This window comes from Fukomys damarensis, unplaced genomic scaffold, assembly GCF_012274545.1.
Source record: "Fukomys damarensis isolate Sample0158 unplaced genomic scaffold, DMR_v1.0_HiC HiC_scaffold_18, whole genome shotgun sequence".
In the NCBI taxonomy this organism is placed as follows: domain Eukaryota; kingdom Metazoa; phylum Chordata; class Mammalia; order Rodentia; family Bathyergidae; genus Fukomys; species Fukomys damarensis.
The window spans coordinates 36,492,724-36,509,861 of NW_022900930.1; the positions used below are offsets into that span (position 1 = coordinate 36,492,724).

General features: G+C 33.4%; 1 protein-coding gene across 6 annotated transcripts in view; it reads left to right on the top strand.

The window, feature by feature from the left end:
- Positions 1-16,908, top strand: part of Spock3 (SPARC (osteonectin), cwcv and kazal like domains proteoglycan 3) — a 381,013-nt gene extending 364,105 nt beyond the window's left edge. For all 6 annotated transcript variants that reach the window (XM_010629857.3, XM_010629856.3, XM_033765453.1 and 3 more), the window contains 4 exons: positions 6,502-6,723; positions 9,823-9,885; positions 14,356-14,493; positions 16,724-16,908. In XM_010629857.3, coding sequence (XP_010628159.1) covers positions 6,502-6,723; positions 9,823-9,885; positions 14,356-14,493; positions 16,724-16,893 — 593 coding nt within the window. In that variant the 3' untranslated portion in view covers positions 16,894-16,908. The remainder of the gene's footprint in view (positions 1-6,501; positions 6,724-9,822; positions 9,886-14,355; positions 14,494-16,723) is intronic.
- The last annotated feature ends 230 nt before the right edge of the window (positions 16,909-17,138 follow it).

Genomic DNA, 17,138 nt, shown 5'->3' on the forward strand with positions numbered 1-17,138 from the left:
TGAAAATGATTCAGAAAATCCTGGATGTCTTATGATACAGCAGTGATGTAGAAAGTGCTCATCAACAGCCATGACTGCAAAACGGATGCAGTCCAGATGCGGTCTCCAGCAGGTCAATAAAGCATCTATCCCTGTCCTTCCTCACTTGCCCTCACTGACGTCTCAGCCGCTTCCCCGCATTCGTCAAGGTCACACTGATCACACAGTTGGTACTGTTGGAAGCTGTGTTTTCAATGTGTGGTTTTGGCTCATGCCTGAAGCAGCTTCTGCAGGTCACTGCTAGAGACCAGCGAAACTGAAATACGGCTAATAAGGTAGCACAGAACCGTGAACCTGCGTGCCTGTGTAAAAATCATTGGAAATGCCGGATATTCTTGACAGTGAAACGGCACAAATAGAGCCACTGCTCTGTCTGCCTCTGCAGTAAATACCTTGCAGGGTAGAAAGACATATACAGTGTGTAGTAAAGGAGGACATTAGCTATTATTAGGAGAGCAAAACAAAAAAGAAACACATAAAACAATCAGAGCAAAGAATAATGGTGCTAATTAGTAGTTCAGTTTTTTCGTATGGTTCAAAAGTGTGTGTGCATGTGTTTTATATATATATATATATATATATGTAACACTTGAGAAAATGTGTACGCCCCGAAGACTTTAGACATTTCTACATATCCAAAAGTTTCAAAGGTAGCATCACTTCTAAAGAGTTTCTTTGTATTTGAGAATTTACCTAACTCCAGATGAATCAGTTTTATTATCACCTGAGGAACCATTGGAAGCAAATAGAGCTTAGATAGGAGCTCAATAAAGAGTGCACTGGTAAATTTTTCTGGCCCTTTGGCACAGCTGTTCTGCCCTTGTCATGTGATCAACAGGTCTCCTAAGACTGCTCTCCAAATCACTCTGTCTGCATCAAAATAGGCAAATCATGCATGCCTCAGATATTGAGGCAAACAAACAACCTCATACGAAGACATTTGTCTTTTCATAACGCTGTGTTTATCTGCATAACATGTTTTATGAACTTGCTTAAAATACTATGGGATACAGGTGCTCTTCATTTAATGACTGAGTTCCAGTCCAGCAACCAGGTTGTTAAATGAATTGGTTGCTAAATGAGTAATTGTATATAGCGTGCACATTACAAGATTCAGAACAAATAAATTGTCAAAGGACTTTGCTTTTATTTGCATAACTCTTACGGTTGTAAGTCCAAGTAGTGGATTGTAATCCAAGCAGCAGGACTTGGTCATGAGTCTAAACAGAGGTTAAAACATTAAATGAGGAATATCTGTGTTTCTCACTGGTGAGAAAGATTGTAAACTTTATTTGCAATTTGTGTTCAACAAAATGAATATTTTACTTTCCAAATTTAAAGAGGTGGGATGTTCAGAGCACTTTCAATTAGCCAGCTAAACCTGGTAAACAAATGTGAAACAACTTGCTTCTCCAAAAAAACTCTAACAGGCAGGCCAAGAAAAACTTCACATTGCAATCATGTACTTCATACATTGTCAGTTATAATACATGCATAATTATTGAATTTTTCTCCAATGCCAATGAGTCATATATAAAATCCTTGCATGTTTGCATAATAGGAGTCTTGAAACTATCAAGAGCTAGTAGCTAAAACCAAGGGGAAGGTATAAATAAAAAATAAACAAACTAAGTCAAAAGCACAATTATCATTAGTTGCTTAATATGCAGATAAAAGTCTGGGCCACAGCTCTCCCTGAACTACATGCTGGCCAATAAAAAAGCAATTAATTTTATGATGAATCCTTTGAGACACTAATGAGTGTTAAATTATTTTCAAAGTATCGTGGGAAGAAAATATATTTAACTTTGTATATTTCAATTTTAATTTTTTCATGATCCATATATTAATTGCATAATAAATATATGGTTATTGTCAAAAATAATATGTGAAAATGTAAGAAAACAGTATCCGGTCGCCAGCTCCATCCATTCCTTCCCCTCCATCCTGAGGTAAACATTGTTAGCAGCCTACATATACTTTTCCAGTTGTACCTCATTTCTATAAAATGTATATACTCATGTAACTCTAGTTTGGGGTATGGGGGCATTGTCTCCAGGGATTTTAAACTGAGTCTCAAACCCAATGATACTTTATTTTTATTTTTATTTTGAGAAACTAAGTTGCTAAGGTTTTCAGGCTGGGCTCAAATTTACAATCCTCCTATTTCAGCCTCCCACAGTGGTGGAATTACAAGCATGTGCCGTCATGGAAGACAGTGACATCTTTTAACGTGAATGAAAGCATAGTATACACAGTATGTGGTAGCGTGCTTATTTATTAATGTCTAATTCATCTCATCTTAGAAAGCTTCATTGTTTTTCAAGTATTTGCTTACTATATTTTTATTTGGATTTTATTTATTTTCTATATAGACTTTAGAGTGTGTATCATCTTATTGTACATTCCGTAGGAATTTTCTCCCAAAAACCTGACCTCTATATTCTTTCAATATATATATATATCTATCTATATATATATATATAGATAGATATATATATATATCTATATATATATTTAAATTTGAAAAGCTGGCCACAATGCATTTATATGACAGAAGATAATAACTGGTTAATCTTGAAAGTGACTCTTGTACAGTGATTATGCACTTGCTTCAAGATCCAGGTCCAAAGGGGAAGGGAGGTGGAGAGGGTAGGGGAAAGGTAAGAAGAGAAACAAATAAACATGAGAAAAGGAAACAATGGAAAGTCTTCATACATAGAGGTATGGAGGGGTTGAAAGGAAGGCGGGAGGATGGGGGGAAATATAAGACCCAAGATACACCATATAAAGGTACAAGGTCCCAATAATGAATGTCACATCGTATGCCTAAGATGTACCAATAAAGTCAATGAATAAAAAAAATCCTACCACATCATAGGGGTGAATAGTATACCTTGGCCTTTGTGCTCTGAACCATACATGTGCACTTTTCCAAAGCATTAAAGCAATTGCCATGAGTAGGCGAAAACACGGACTTCCATTGGATTTTTTATGTCCCTCATTTTGAATTGTGTGCACGACCATTGCTATATTAAATTTTGCAGTGTTGAAAAATTACCAGGTATATTTTTCTATTTATAATATATTTGTAGATAAGGATTAAAGTGGATTTAATACATTTTTAAGGCTGTGTGAATTTTTCTAAACAGGGACAGCCTTTACAATATGAATTATCAGTGATTAAACAAATTACAACTTTTGTCATCAGTTGAGAGCACATGTTCATATAGCTACGTAAAAATATACCAATGAGTATTTGATGAATTCCATTAGTTTTTACTATTAGCATAATTCTGTGTTGTACAATTAAGTTAAAGTTACATCTCTAATTTTGGATATTATTCACTGGTTAACAATAAACAAAAACTGATACAATTCATTAATAAGAAATAAGTTTCCAAGGTTTTATTAAAAATTATATTCCCTCTTGAATTAAAATTGTGTCCTTGCAATCATTCAACCCAGGTTATTGTTGCAAGGCAGGATTTTATTTTTCAAGGTATATATGTGTTTATTGTATATGTGTTATATATTTTTTCATGAGATATATATATTTATATATATATATATTTAACTTTGTACTGCTAATGATATCTAATGCAGTAATTTTTCTTTCTTGTACGATACTTTGTATGGTTTCTTTGTATGGTTCTTTTAAATTGCTAAGGTTTATTTTATGACCTAGTGTCTGTTGGACTTTTCTATCGATATAAATTATGTCAATCTAATAATAAATGATAATGTTGTACAGATCTTCTATAGCATTATGTTCACCTGTCTACTTCTTGTGCTGCTTGTTTATGGAAGGGTATGGAAATCTGCAAATGAAATTAAGGGCTTGACTATTCCTCACTTAGGTTTAGATTTTTTACCTTAGGTATTTTGAGACATTTTATGTGCATTACATATTCAGAGACATTGTGTCTGCTTATGAAAGTTTTTATCATTATATAATGTTCTATTTCAACATGGTCATATTTATTATTCTGAAGTCAGATTTATTATTTATATGTTCAGACTGGCTTTCTTTTCATTAGCACATTCATGACACCTTGTTCTAGCCTAGCCACTATTCACTTTTTTTTTCTTCCTTGAGGAAAACTTTCTTTGTTTTCTTTAATCCGGATTAATCTAACATTTTTTGAAACTTTACCTGATATGTTCAGATCATTTATATTCAGTTTAATTTTTGAAGTGGTTTAATGCAGTCTACATTCTAGTTGATTTATATATTTTTCACTCCTGCCATTTTTCTCTCTTATGATGCCTTGTTTTGGAACAATTATATTTTATGATTTAACCTTGTATGTGTAGGGGTTTATCTGTATTTTAAGTATTTTAATGGTTGCCTGAGGATTTTTTTAAGCACAAAATTAATTTGTCCACTGGAACTTTAAATATTTTTACCATTATATAAATATAAAGACACACAACTCCCTATTTCTCTGAGGTTCTGTGCCTTTTTTGACAATGTTTGCTTTGGTATATTCATAAACAGTACGTTAAAATTTTGAACTAAACATTAAGTTATGCTAAAACCATTTGAAATAAAAATTTGAATTTGTATATTTACTGATGCTATTTCTAGGCTTTAATATTTTCAGTAGAGCAAAATTTCTGCCTAGATTATGTATTCTGTGCAGAAGCCCATTTTAAAAATATTTTTATAACTCATGCTTACTTTTCTCTAAAAATGGCGTCTCTTATTTCTTTTAAAAAATAATTCTGGATAGAGAGCTTTATTTTCCTTCCAGCATGGAATCCTTGTCAGTCTTCTGTTCCTACTTACATGGTTTTATCTTTGCTATGTTCTCCCTTGAACCTCTAGAAGGACATGTATTTTGCTTTAGAAGCTTTAATTTTTTTCTTCCTATTACTGGTTTTGATTAATTTGACTATAATATGTCCAGGTTCTGTTTAATTATTTGCTTTGTTGGTTGATTCATTATCCTGTTTGGTGTCCTCTAAGATTTTTATCTATGGTTTGATTCATTCATTACTTTGGGATATTTCTCATTAATCTATGAAATATTTTCCGTGTTCCACTTTCATTTCATCTTCTCCTTATGTCACTTAATTACTTCTCTGTTAAACTATTTGATAATTTCCCATAGCTCTTAAACGTGCTTTTTTTCTTCCTCTTCTTTCTCTTCCTCTTTCTCCACAATCCTCTATCACTGTCAGTAGTAGGAATTCTCGAATGGTCTACCGTTAGGATATTCTCTTTGATCTTTCCCAGGCACAGTGCTTTTAAAAATTATTTTCTTTTTCCCTGGAACGAGCAGATTCTTACCTTTTTCTGCTCAATGACATAATATCTGGCTCTTCCCTAGGACTTTGCTACTCTGTTCCATACAGAGAAAATAGATGTACCCTTTTCACGTCTACTTTTGCTATTCTGGTGGGACTCCTTGATTCTCTTTTTCTTCCTTGTCTTTTTAGAGAGTACTCACTGAAGACTGGGGGAAATGGCAGTTAATAGGGATGGTTTCTCCTTTTTGTGGTTTCCTTTTGTTTACTGTGGTGGTGACCTACACTCAGTTTTTAGCAGTGTGTTAAAAAATTTAACTGAGTTAATATCAACTTATATGGAGTGGGTGTTTGCCATGGGTAAGAATGACTGATCTCCCTTGGCTTCTTGGAGGTACGTGTCTTTTTTTTTAGATTCTGGATTACTTTATAATTGCTCAAAACAGCCATACTCCATCTGATGCTATTGTACACTGAGCTCAGTGTTGTCTGTGACTTACCCATATTGGGTTGTGGTACTTTAGTACAAATCCAGCTTGTCATTTCCCTGTAACTACTCCCACTTAGTGCACTTGACTGCCTCCCATTGTAACACATTTGTGATTGTGAAAATTGCCTTTAGGGTATCATAACACAGAGTTATTTGTAATACATGAAGCTTATTCTTTCTCTGCTCAAAAAGTTTATGTGAAATATTACAGTCATCCTAGTTCTACAAAGACAAAGATATACTATACAAATATATTTTTGTATTGGTTATTCGATGTTACTTATGCTTTTGTGAAAGTGGCATCTTTATTTGAATTAAAATTAATTTTAATTCTTTGCAATATGACATTACTATTGAGTGATAGCATGTAAGAATATTATATAATAATCTGATAAAGGATTTATCATGAAATATTAGTAAAATCTTGAACAATAAAATGTAAATAATACATAATTATAATAGAGGCAGCTATTGGATGAATTACTAAGTAGTACCTGATGCTTTATAGCCAATTTGTCCTCATAATATTCTAAAAGGTAAATATTACTATATGCACTTTACTTTGAAACAAATTACTCAAGATGTATTTAAGCCCTACTCTCTGACCCAGGAGGACTGTATCTATATTGTAGACCTATACTGACTACATTTGTATTGCTTCGCTTTCGGATGACACCATTTTTCATATTTAGCTAATCGTTTTTTGTCTTTGCCTTTAGGGTTCGATACAAGCATTTTGCCAATATGCAAGGACTCACTTGGCTGGATGTTTAACAGACTCGATACAAACTACGACCTGCTGTTGGACCAGTCAGAGCTAGGCAGCATTTACCTTGATAAGAATGAACAGTGCACTAAGGCGTTCTTCAATTCTTGTGACACATACAAGGACAGTTTGATATCAAACAATGAATGGTGCTACTGCTTCCAGAGACAGCAAGGTAAAAGATGAGGTACCTATGGGGGCAAATAGTTGAGCTGCTTTTCAGATCTTATCTACTGCATTATGATGAAAGGACGCTACGTCCCATTCGTGTTGAGAATTTTCTCTAACTTGACTGTTTAATAAAAGAGCAAATAAGTAGCATGTTGAAAAAATAACTCCGATAAAGATGCAAATTTGCTAAAGAAAATGAAAATAGTAATTAATATTTTATATTAATGTACTTCATTATAGTTTCCATTATGAACCACCAAGAAGCACACAGAGATATGAGAACATAGATATTAAAAGTAATCATTAAAATTAATTTGCTATCTACTTTGCCTGTGGTGTAAAATAAATGGGTTTTTTATCACTATACTGTGGAATTTTAATGTTCTATTTTGTGATTTTATTAAATGAGCTGAATGAACCACAGCATTCACCATAAAGTTATTTTTACTCATTTTATTTTAAATTGACTGGTCTTGCAACTTTCTCAAATAGCTGAGCTTTTCAAAGATGCATTGGCAAAGCAAGTGTGTATTACAATAAAATTTGCATGAGAAATATTGAGCGTCTTTAGAATATACATGATTTAAGTGTACATATTAAAATATAATTATCTATATGACCAGATTTTTATCTTTGTTTAATTTTTGTTATGTATTGTTATATGTCTGCAAGATACTTTTCAATACTCCGGAACAAGTGAGGGGAGAAGATTTAAAATGATGCTGGACTTTACAAACTTCTTAATTAGGAAAACTAAATGTGTATACACTTGGAAATAATCGAATTATAATTTATATTTAAAATACATGGGGGAAATACCTAAAAGACTCATGGAGAAATTTGGAGGACCGAAGGAAACAATGTTGTGTGTAATTTTAATATTAATTTGAAAAACACTGGAAATCAGTTTAATGTGATACACTCATTACTGTCATCACTGCTTTTTTTAAAAATATTTTTTATTAGTACGTGTGTGCGATACATAAAGATTCCATTTATCGTGTGGAGTTGCTGCGCATACATAACACATCTCAGTGCTTTTCCATCTGCTCCGCTTACGCCCTCCCTACTCCTTCACATGCCTGCTTGCCTTCCGAAGAAGGGAGAAACGGAGCCGAAGCTCTGCGTCCACTTTTTCCCTTCAGTTTCCTCCTCTCCCTCCATCTCTTCTTCCACTTCCCATTCAAGAAAGCTTTCCATAATCCCGAGTATAATCTATTTTTCATTTTGCCATCGCCTTTTAAAAGTAATTTTATTGGCGCTGGGGATTAAGCTCAGTGGTGCCAGCGTCTGCCTCATAAGCTCAAGGACCTGGGTTCGATCCCCGGGACCCAAAAACAAAAAGTATTGGTACATTTTAGGCATACATTTTGCCATTGCTTTAAAAAAATTTTAGACAGAGTGCCAGGGATTTAGCTCAGTGGCACCACCCCTGCCACACAAGTGCAAGGTCTCAAATTCGATACCCAGTAGCAAAACAGACAAACAAACAAAAAAAACTTAGCTAAATGAATTAACAAGTTACTTTAACCTGCATTGATTAATCTCATTTCCTATGGAAACATGAATACATTGTATAGGATATTTTATTACACCAGTTACATTTACATATTTAGCAATTAAAGATGAAATGATTATCCATAAATTGATAACTGATATGTCAACAGGATTAGTTGAGTAGCCTACAAATAAATCTCTTTAAGCAAAGTTTAAAAAGGATATTTCCTTTAACTATTTTATGTTTTACTCACATAAACACATATGTTTGCTATGTTATATTTATGCTTTCTAGGTTTTTAAACAATCCTAGTAAACTATAATTATGTTGTAGTATTAATGAATGGTATACATGTACATAATTCAAATAATGAGCAGGTACTGAATCCAGGTAAATTTCAGTAAAACGACATATAGTATTTTGTTATGCTGACACTTGCACTTTAGTATTTATGTGTGTGTCATCATAGCATGTTTTTGTTTTTCATGCATGAACACTTAAAATTATACGTAAATACTCAAAAAAGTTGATCTCAAGAAAGTTGAGAAAGGAATGGTAGGTAAATAGTCTGGGTACAGTACGTATTGGAAAGTAGAAAAAGAAACTAAAGAAGTATATGAAAATTGACATTAATAAAAATAGAATGTTTATAAAGAGAAAAATAATTTTAAAAGACTAGAGTTATAGAAGTAGCTCATAAATAGTAACAGGAATATAATTTCAGTCATATTTTATGTAGTCAACCGACTAGCTGGTTAAAATTTCTTTTTAAATACTAAAATGTACCCTTATGCGGAACTTGTAGGACCAATAGGTTTATTCTGTAAGGTCACCATTCAGAAATCAGAGTCACATGTACCTTGAATTTTATATAGTGAGTATATAACATATGTCTCTTCTGCCTTATAATAACTTGCCTATAGAAAAAGACAAATGATTTTAATACTGAAACTTCAGCTAGAATATTTCCTTTCATTTCTAAGATATCATATCCTGAAAAGCTATGCATCTATTTTATAAGCTCATGCAATCCATCCTGAGTCCTACACCTTTAGTACTTGGTATAAGAGATTCGTAAAATTAGAGAAGTAACAAAGGGCAATTTAAGGTGGAGCAAATCAACTCATTAACTATTCGTGATTCTTAAACAAATTTCTTCTTTGCATTTTAGACTCTGCAAGGTGAGATGGTTTTGATCTCAGATGTTAAGTTATGAGACATGGGCTCCGATCCCTCTGTGCTCATTACTCGTGCCATTTCATAATTCAATATTTTGAAGCTTGTATATTAAAGAATTTCAAAAAACTTTGAACGAACTTTATCTTACATTTTCCCTAACAGGATCCAGTCATGGACAATAGAAACTTCTTTATGATTTTGCTATTTTAGTAGTTATAATGCAGTTTCTCTGTATCAGTAAGAGCAAGTTTTTGTACTGTGAATAAAAATGCAATGAACCCTTTTCAAGTAAGTATATATATACATCGTTATATATATGAATTGAGATTAAATAATACAGGGAATTTTGAGGTTTTGACAATATACAAAGCACACATTCTTTATTTAACTGGAATCCTTGAAGTAACATTTTTAATGTTATTGCAGACCCACCTTGCCAGACGGAGCTCAGCAATATTCAAAAGCGACAAGGGGTAAAGAAGCTCCTGGGTGAGTAATAGCTCATTCTTCTGAAGGCTTTATTGCTTACATAAATAACCCCAGGGAAACAGCAACATAAAATCAATATTAATCCAACAAAGATAGACTGCACTAAATTTCAGTCACAAAATTTATGAACTTTTTGAAAGCTATTAAACTTACTTTCATTACCTCTCCTATTGAAAGATATTATGTCTTTTTTATTACCCTAATATAATGTTCATCTTGCAAGTTATTAAGTTAAAAGTAGAGATTTAAACAATACTAAAGTTAAAACATCAGCAGAAACTTCTAATTCTGTAGCTACAAATTTATGAATTAATGATATTATGTACCTATGATAATATGTTATTTAAAGTAAAATGTGTAAAGATGGAGTGAAAAGTAGTTCTGGGTACTTCAGAGAATATGAGCCCATTTTTTTTAATGTTCTTCATTAGTATTTTTACTATCATGTTTAGGATATGATTTGTATGGACAGATGGAAAGTTAAATAATTGCGAATTTCACCCAAAGCTTTGAAATATGTGAATATTTGACTATTAAGGGATCACTTCCCTATATTTCAGTATTGCTTAGTCTTGTTAATATAATTTTAAATAAATTATTTAGAATAATTTTAAATTCTTAAATATAATGATAGTACAAGCTTTTCATAAAGTTTTCACCAAACATTCGAAAGATAACATTTTACTTGCACCAAGTAATCATAGCAAATTTGTAAATTGTGAGAAATCAGTTTCGTTATGATTCTACTCTTTTATTTTACATTAAACCACTGGAATTCCCATTAGTGTCCAAAGTAAGATACCACAAATGCAGCTTTTCTTTTCATGTATATTAATGCATTATATTTAATGGCACAGAACTTGATCTCTGGATCTCATTACTCAATATAATATTTTGATATCCTATCTGTGTAATTATACAATCTTTTGCTGAAAATATTTTTTCATATAGCTTGATATTGTCAATTCAGTGTCTACTCTGTAAAATAAAAAACTTTTATGGTGTTACAGTAAATATTTTTATTTGTTCAGAATAACTAAGGATAAAGATTGTAATATGTCTTGTTTCTCATAATTCATTACAACATAGTTGCTATATTAGATCTCACAAGTGCAAAATATACTTTTAAATAAGTGTATCTGTGCTCATCAAAATTTTGTCCTATGCAATGGGAAAAGTCATTCAAATTCAACTGAAAAAAATTTTAGAGTCATCTCAGTTCTATTACTACTCTAAAAACCTATATAAATGTAGGCTTTAAGTTACTAAAACACGAAATGCATATCTTGCCTATTGGGAGGCAAGACTCTCCTTTCATAATATAATTAAAAATAATTACTGGATGGGGGATGTAGCTCAGCAGAGCCACACCTGCCTGGCAACACAAGGTCCTGAGTCCAATGCCCAGTATCAGCGAGAAAAGGGAAGGGAAAGGAGGGGAGGGGAAGGGAGCTCAGGTGAGGAATTATTAGAAGTACCAAGTGCCTCGAATATTATAATTTGGGTGGATAATGGTGCATATTTGAGAAATGAGGAGCTGATACTGTAGGATTCACATGTTGCCATGGATTCTGAAGTACAACTGTAATTCTTATAGTGTCCTTTTCCACTTTCTACATGTACTGGCCTAAAAAGATAAGTGAAAATTTCATGTCAAATCATGTTATTTTTAAAGATGTAGAAATTAGAAAGTTGACTTCTTTCTCAGTTTTTGATGCTGTAAATCCCTAGAAGACATTCACAGTTTTTCCCTATTAATGGTACTTAATCAACCTCATTAAAAGATAAGTAGCTCAAATCTCACAAAGGAATTATAATTTTTTTTGAAGCTAATCACAGGTTTATTGGTACAATCTAGGTATATGATACAATTACATTCATCATTGGGATTCTGTACCTTTACATAATAGGTCTTGATTCTCATTTTTTCCCCTTGTCCCTGCCCTCCCTTCACCCCCTCCTCCCCTCCCCATTTACAAACACTTTATTTCCATTTTTTCAGTTTCTCATATTTTTTTCCTCTCCCTTATTACCTTTTCCCCACCCTTCCCACTTTCCCTACACCTTTAGCCCTTTACTTCCTATTTCACATTATTAATTATCTCATTAGGATCCTGTGTACTATTATAGTTTTTCACACCAAAGAAACTATTCGGTATTTCAGTTAAGGAAATCTCTGTACGAACATTAAAAATAGGGAATCCTAAAATAAAACTAAAAAGGAAAGTAAACGAGAAAAGGCAATGATGTAACATTAAAATAATCCTTAATTCTGGAGATGAAAATGGTCCCTGAACATATTTAAATTGCTTCGCTCTTATAATCTCATCTTATTCTTTTTTTCATTATTTAGAGAATACTTTATTAGTTTCTGTAATCAAACCCACATAGATATGACCTTACATATTTAGTACGATGTGTTATCCATGTACACATGAAAAAAAAAATAAACGAAATTTTCTAGACCAATATGGCTGTCCATTTCTGTACAATGCCAACTCAACACAGTAAATTGGGATGACTTTTTCCAAAGTTGGCAGCACCGTTAAAGTTTTCCAAAATTCAATTTATATATATATGTATATATATATATATATATATTTATATAAAAAGACTAATAATAGTATGTTAGGCATCGATAGCAGCAACAGCTTTTCCAGGTTCTGCAGTCATCTGAACAAAATTATAGACATTCAGCACATTCCATTAAAAAAAACAAAACAAAGAAAAGAATAATATCCAGACAACAGCAAAGTTCTGATGCTGTTGTGGTACCTGGCACCATTTTTTCTATTAGCCTCTTAATCATCATCTGGAAAGAGAACATTCTAGAGTAATATCATTAAATGTAGCTCTGATAAAGCACAGTCCCTTCTCTGTATCATAAAGCAGGTACTAGATATTTTACATTCATAGAGGTATGATACAGTACCATCCTACATCAATAATACTAGATTCAGTTTTGGTTTGAAATTTACTTTGTCTGCAAATAAGATTGCTACCCCTGTTTTTTACTGGGCTCCTGTCACATGGAGAATTGTTTTCTATCTTTTCACTTTCAGTCTATGGGCTTCTTTTTGTACTAGGTGTTTCTTGTATATAACATAATGTTGGATTTTGCTTCTTATTCCATTTTTCCAGTCTATTTCTTTTGATTGGTGAGTTGAGGCCACTGACATTGCTCGTTATAACTGATATGTACTGACTTATTATTGACATGTTATTGGCCTTTTGTTGACTGTTTTTACTTTATCACCTTCTCCTTTTAATTTCTTGCCTTGCCTATTTGATTTGCTCTCTTGGGCCTCATGGTGCTGATTTTTTAAATGGAATTGATCATCTGTCAGAACTTTGAAACATTTTGAGAGTAAAATCATGATTCCATGTGATTGAATATTTTACTCCCTCTTTTGGATATTTGTTTTTCTTTTACCAAATAACTGTAACTTTACTCATCATACAAAAAAATAAGATCAGAAAGACAAGAAAAAATTATAGTCTCCTAGAACTTTTATGCTAGTGTTGGAGGGTTTTGTTTTGTTTTGTTTGTTTGTTTGTTTGTTTGTTGGTACCAGGGATTGAACTCAGGACCTTGGCTTGTGAAGCAGGCATGGAACCATATTGTAATATATGCAGGGTGAGGTGTTAGAGATAGAAAAATGATTGTCTTTCCCACTCATTCCACTTGACTGTGTTCTCACTAGTATGTGGGTTTATATAGCAGTGACAGCCCAAAGAACCTAAAGCATTCCAGATGTAGAGGTCATCACAGTGCGGAAAGTTTTCAGTGACAGTCTCCGCAAACACACACTTAAGCTTGGGTAAGCACACTCACACTCATGAACACACTCACCACTTACAGTGCAAGAGATATGTATGTATCTCCTCCAGTTGATAAAGCCTTCATATTAGGGTCACACTTAAATTGAGCTTTAAACTAAAAGAAGGAGGAAGAAAGGATTCCAGTTAAGAGAAGCAGCGTGGAAAGAGATGAAGCAGCACTGAATTTGGAGGAAATTGGTAGCTTAATACAGAAATATCTTGAAATATAAATGAAAAACACTGGAATTAAAACAAAAAGTTGGCAATGATGAGAAAATGAAGGCTCTTGTATACCATAGTAAGTAGTCCAGATGGTTTGCTATGAGCATAGCATTAATCATATTTTAATTCTGCATTAAACCTCTGGGAAAACTGCTCTTTGCAGAGTGACAAATGTTGAAACGCTAATTTACTTAATTCCACATACGAACCCATAAAATGGAAACAGTTCCTTGTGAGGGTGCCAGTTTCATGGCAGCAGAGACTTCTTGTTTCCTTCCCCAGGTATCGGTAGGACATAGTGTGGAAAATGGTGGGGCATCCACACGCATGTCTTACGTCCCTCTCCGCATAGTGCACACCTACAGAAAGGTGCTCAACTCATTCGTGATATATGCGTGTGTTTCTGACGGTGCGTTTGTCTCACAGGACAATACATCCCCCTGTGTGACGAAGATGGTTACTACAAGCCAACACAATGCCATGGCAGTGTCGGGCAGTGCTGGTGTGTTGACAGATATGGAAACGAAGTAATAGGAACCAGAATCAATGGTGTTGCCGACTGTGGTAAGGAGAAAGTTTGCTTTAAACATTTTCCAAGCACCGGATGAAGTACTACAGTGCCTAATTCGTAAAAGCACTTAATAAAGACCCACCTTGCGCAGACTAGGCCATGTGAAGGGGTGGAGGGAATGGAAGGAAGACTTGTCCTAGCACATGAAAAATCTGTATTGTAGTACATTCGTGTGCCTAGTTTAGATATTTGGGGGAGAATAATTGAAGCCTGTGTTCATTTTATTACTTAAGATTTCCTACTTAAACAGCTGTTTGATTCTTCCTCTTGGCCTCAGATAAGGCAAGCTTTTGTCACTGATTTTATTGGAAGTCACTGAAAGCTAGTGGATACCATGCTCTCACAGCTTGCCCTTTTCTGTACGTATCTCAAGACAGAGTGACTGAGTGGGCATGGAAGCTCACCACTCACCAACCAAAGCTAACAAAACCTTCTATAAATTGCAGCTATATCAACATATTGCTTATTTCTTTATATTTAGGTGAAAAAAATGCAGTTTAATTTTTAAAGTTACTTATAATTAATATTCTCATTTATGAACATAAATGTCCAAGTATATACCAAAAAAGTAAAATCTACATTGAACACCAGTGTATCTTTTATTTTTCAGGAAATAATTTTCCAGAATGCAATATTAAAATCAGGATGTTTATTCATCCTGTGGAGCACTTTAATTACAAAATTGCACATAAAGCAGAAATTAATGGATTGTGATTTGATTAGGAAAAATGGTCAAAAGTGAAAATAAAGTGCTTACTTTTGCATTTTAGAAAAGGTTTAAATGCATCCTTATGTGATTTTTTAGACTGACAAAGATTATTTAGGAAAAGATAAACAGTAAGTCATCAAAGGTAATCTCATTTAATCCTTATATTCAAAGTACATATTTATTTATTTCATAAAACTTTTAATTAACTTGGTCTCATTTGCTGACATAGCTAATACGGTTAGATTTAAATAGGAAAAAAGCTAATTTGTATAATTTAACATGTAAATAACATGTCTTTGTAAGTGTAATTATAATAGCTGCATTATTAATTACTTTAATTATCTGATGTCAGTGATGGATAAAGAATTTTAATTTTTCATGTTACAAATAAAAATTATGTGGAAATGATGTCAAAAGGAAACCGAAATTATTTCTGAGGGTTTTTTTGGCATGTTATTACTGAGAAATACAGAAAGTTGTTATGTAGCAATATTCCCTTTGCATAAAATGGATATTTTAGTGAGTCCTATTGTGATATCAACCATTTATAAACACTGAATTACATTATTAGGTTTCTTATAATTACCAAAAGATTACAAAAATATGTGTCAGAAAACATACAAAATGAAGACATTACATTTGAAAAGTAAGCACATGCCGAGATATGCTTATTAATATCTCTAGAATATAGTTACTTTAAAATATTTTTTGAAATACTGACTAGCAGGGTTAGTGCTGTTTCCATAGTAATGAATTTCCCATAATTCAGTGGCTTAATTCAGTCTTGCAATTCTGTGTGTCGCAAACCGGTCACAAGTCTCACCAACCTCAACCTCCGCCCATCAGCAGAGCAGTGCTGCCTTCTGAAGCACTTGGGGACACTGTTTCCTCGCCTTTTCCACTTCCTAGAGGCCACCCACGGTCCTGGGCTTCTGGACACTTTTCTGCAACTAAGACCACCAATTCTACATCTCTGACCACTCTTGTGTGATCATATTTCCTTGAAATCTACATGGGGAAGGTTCTTAGATTTTAATGACCAAGTGATAATGTGGGCCCGAATGAGTAAAGCAGGACGTTCCCTACATCTCATTCAGGTCCTTAATGTAATCACATGTTCAGAGTCCCTTCCTATCTAAGGAAACACAACAGTGGGTTCCAGGAATTAGGAATATCTAAGGAACAATTACCCACTTGAAAGTCTTGTAGAAAAAAATTATAGATTTGTAAGAGTCAAAGTATGACAGAAACTTTTACAAAACTAAGCAGAGATCAGTATTATTGAACTAGAAATCTTACAGAGCACAGTTCTGCAATGAGCACAGACATTTTAACGAATAATAGAGTTTTATCACGTAACTTTTTCTAGAGAATGAGGTTTTTCCTATTTTCGTTACATAAAGGAGCTGGAGAACAAATAGAAAATGCTATTGATTTCGTGTTTCGGGGAGAATTTAATACCTATTCATAAACTATCCCACTCACCACTCAAAATAAGTATTTATTTTCATTAGCTATAGATTTTGAAATCTCTGGAGATTTTGCAAGTGGAGACTTGCACGAATGGGCTGATGATGAAGGTGAGGAGGAAGACGTGATGAATGACAAAGAGGAGATTGAAGATGATGATGAGGATGAAGGGGATGACGATGATGATGATGACGATCATGATGGATACATTTGATCAGTGAGGCCTGAGGTCAATCAGTTCTACATTTCTAATATTTACGAAGTGATAGCCTATTGAGAATTACCATTTCCCCCCAAACGAAATGATTCTAAACCTCACATCTATTTTGTATGATTATCTCAGCTATTGCAGCTAAATGTCATAGAAATTTATGTTTAAATAAGAATAATTTATTCTGTTTTGATATGCCTTAGAGAAAAAGAAAATGCACCAGAGGATAGCCAGACAAAAGAACGTTG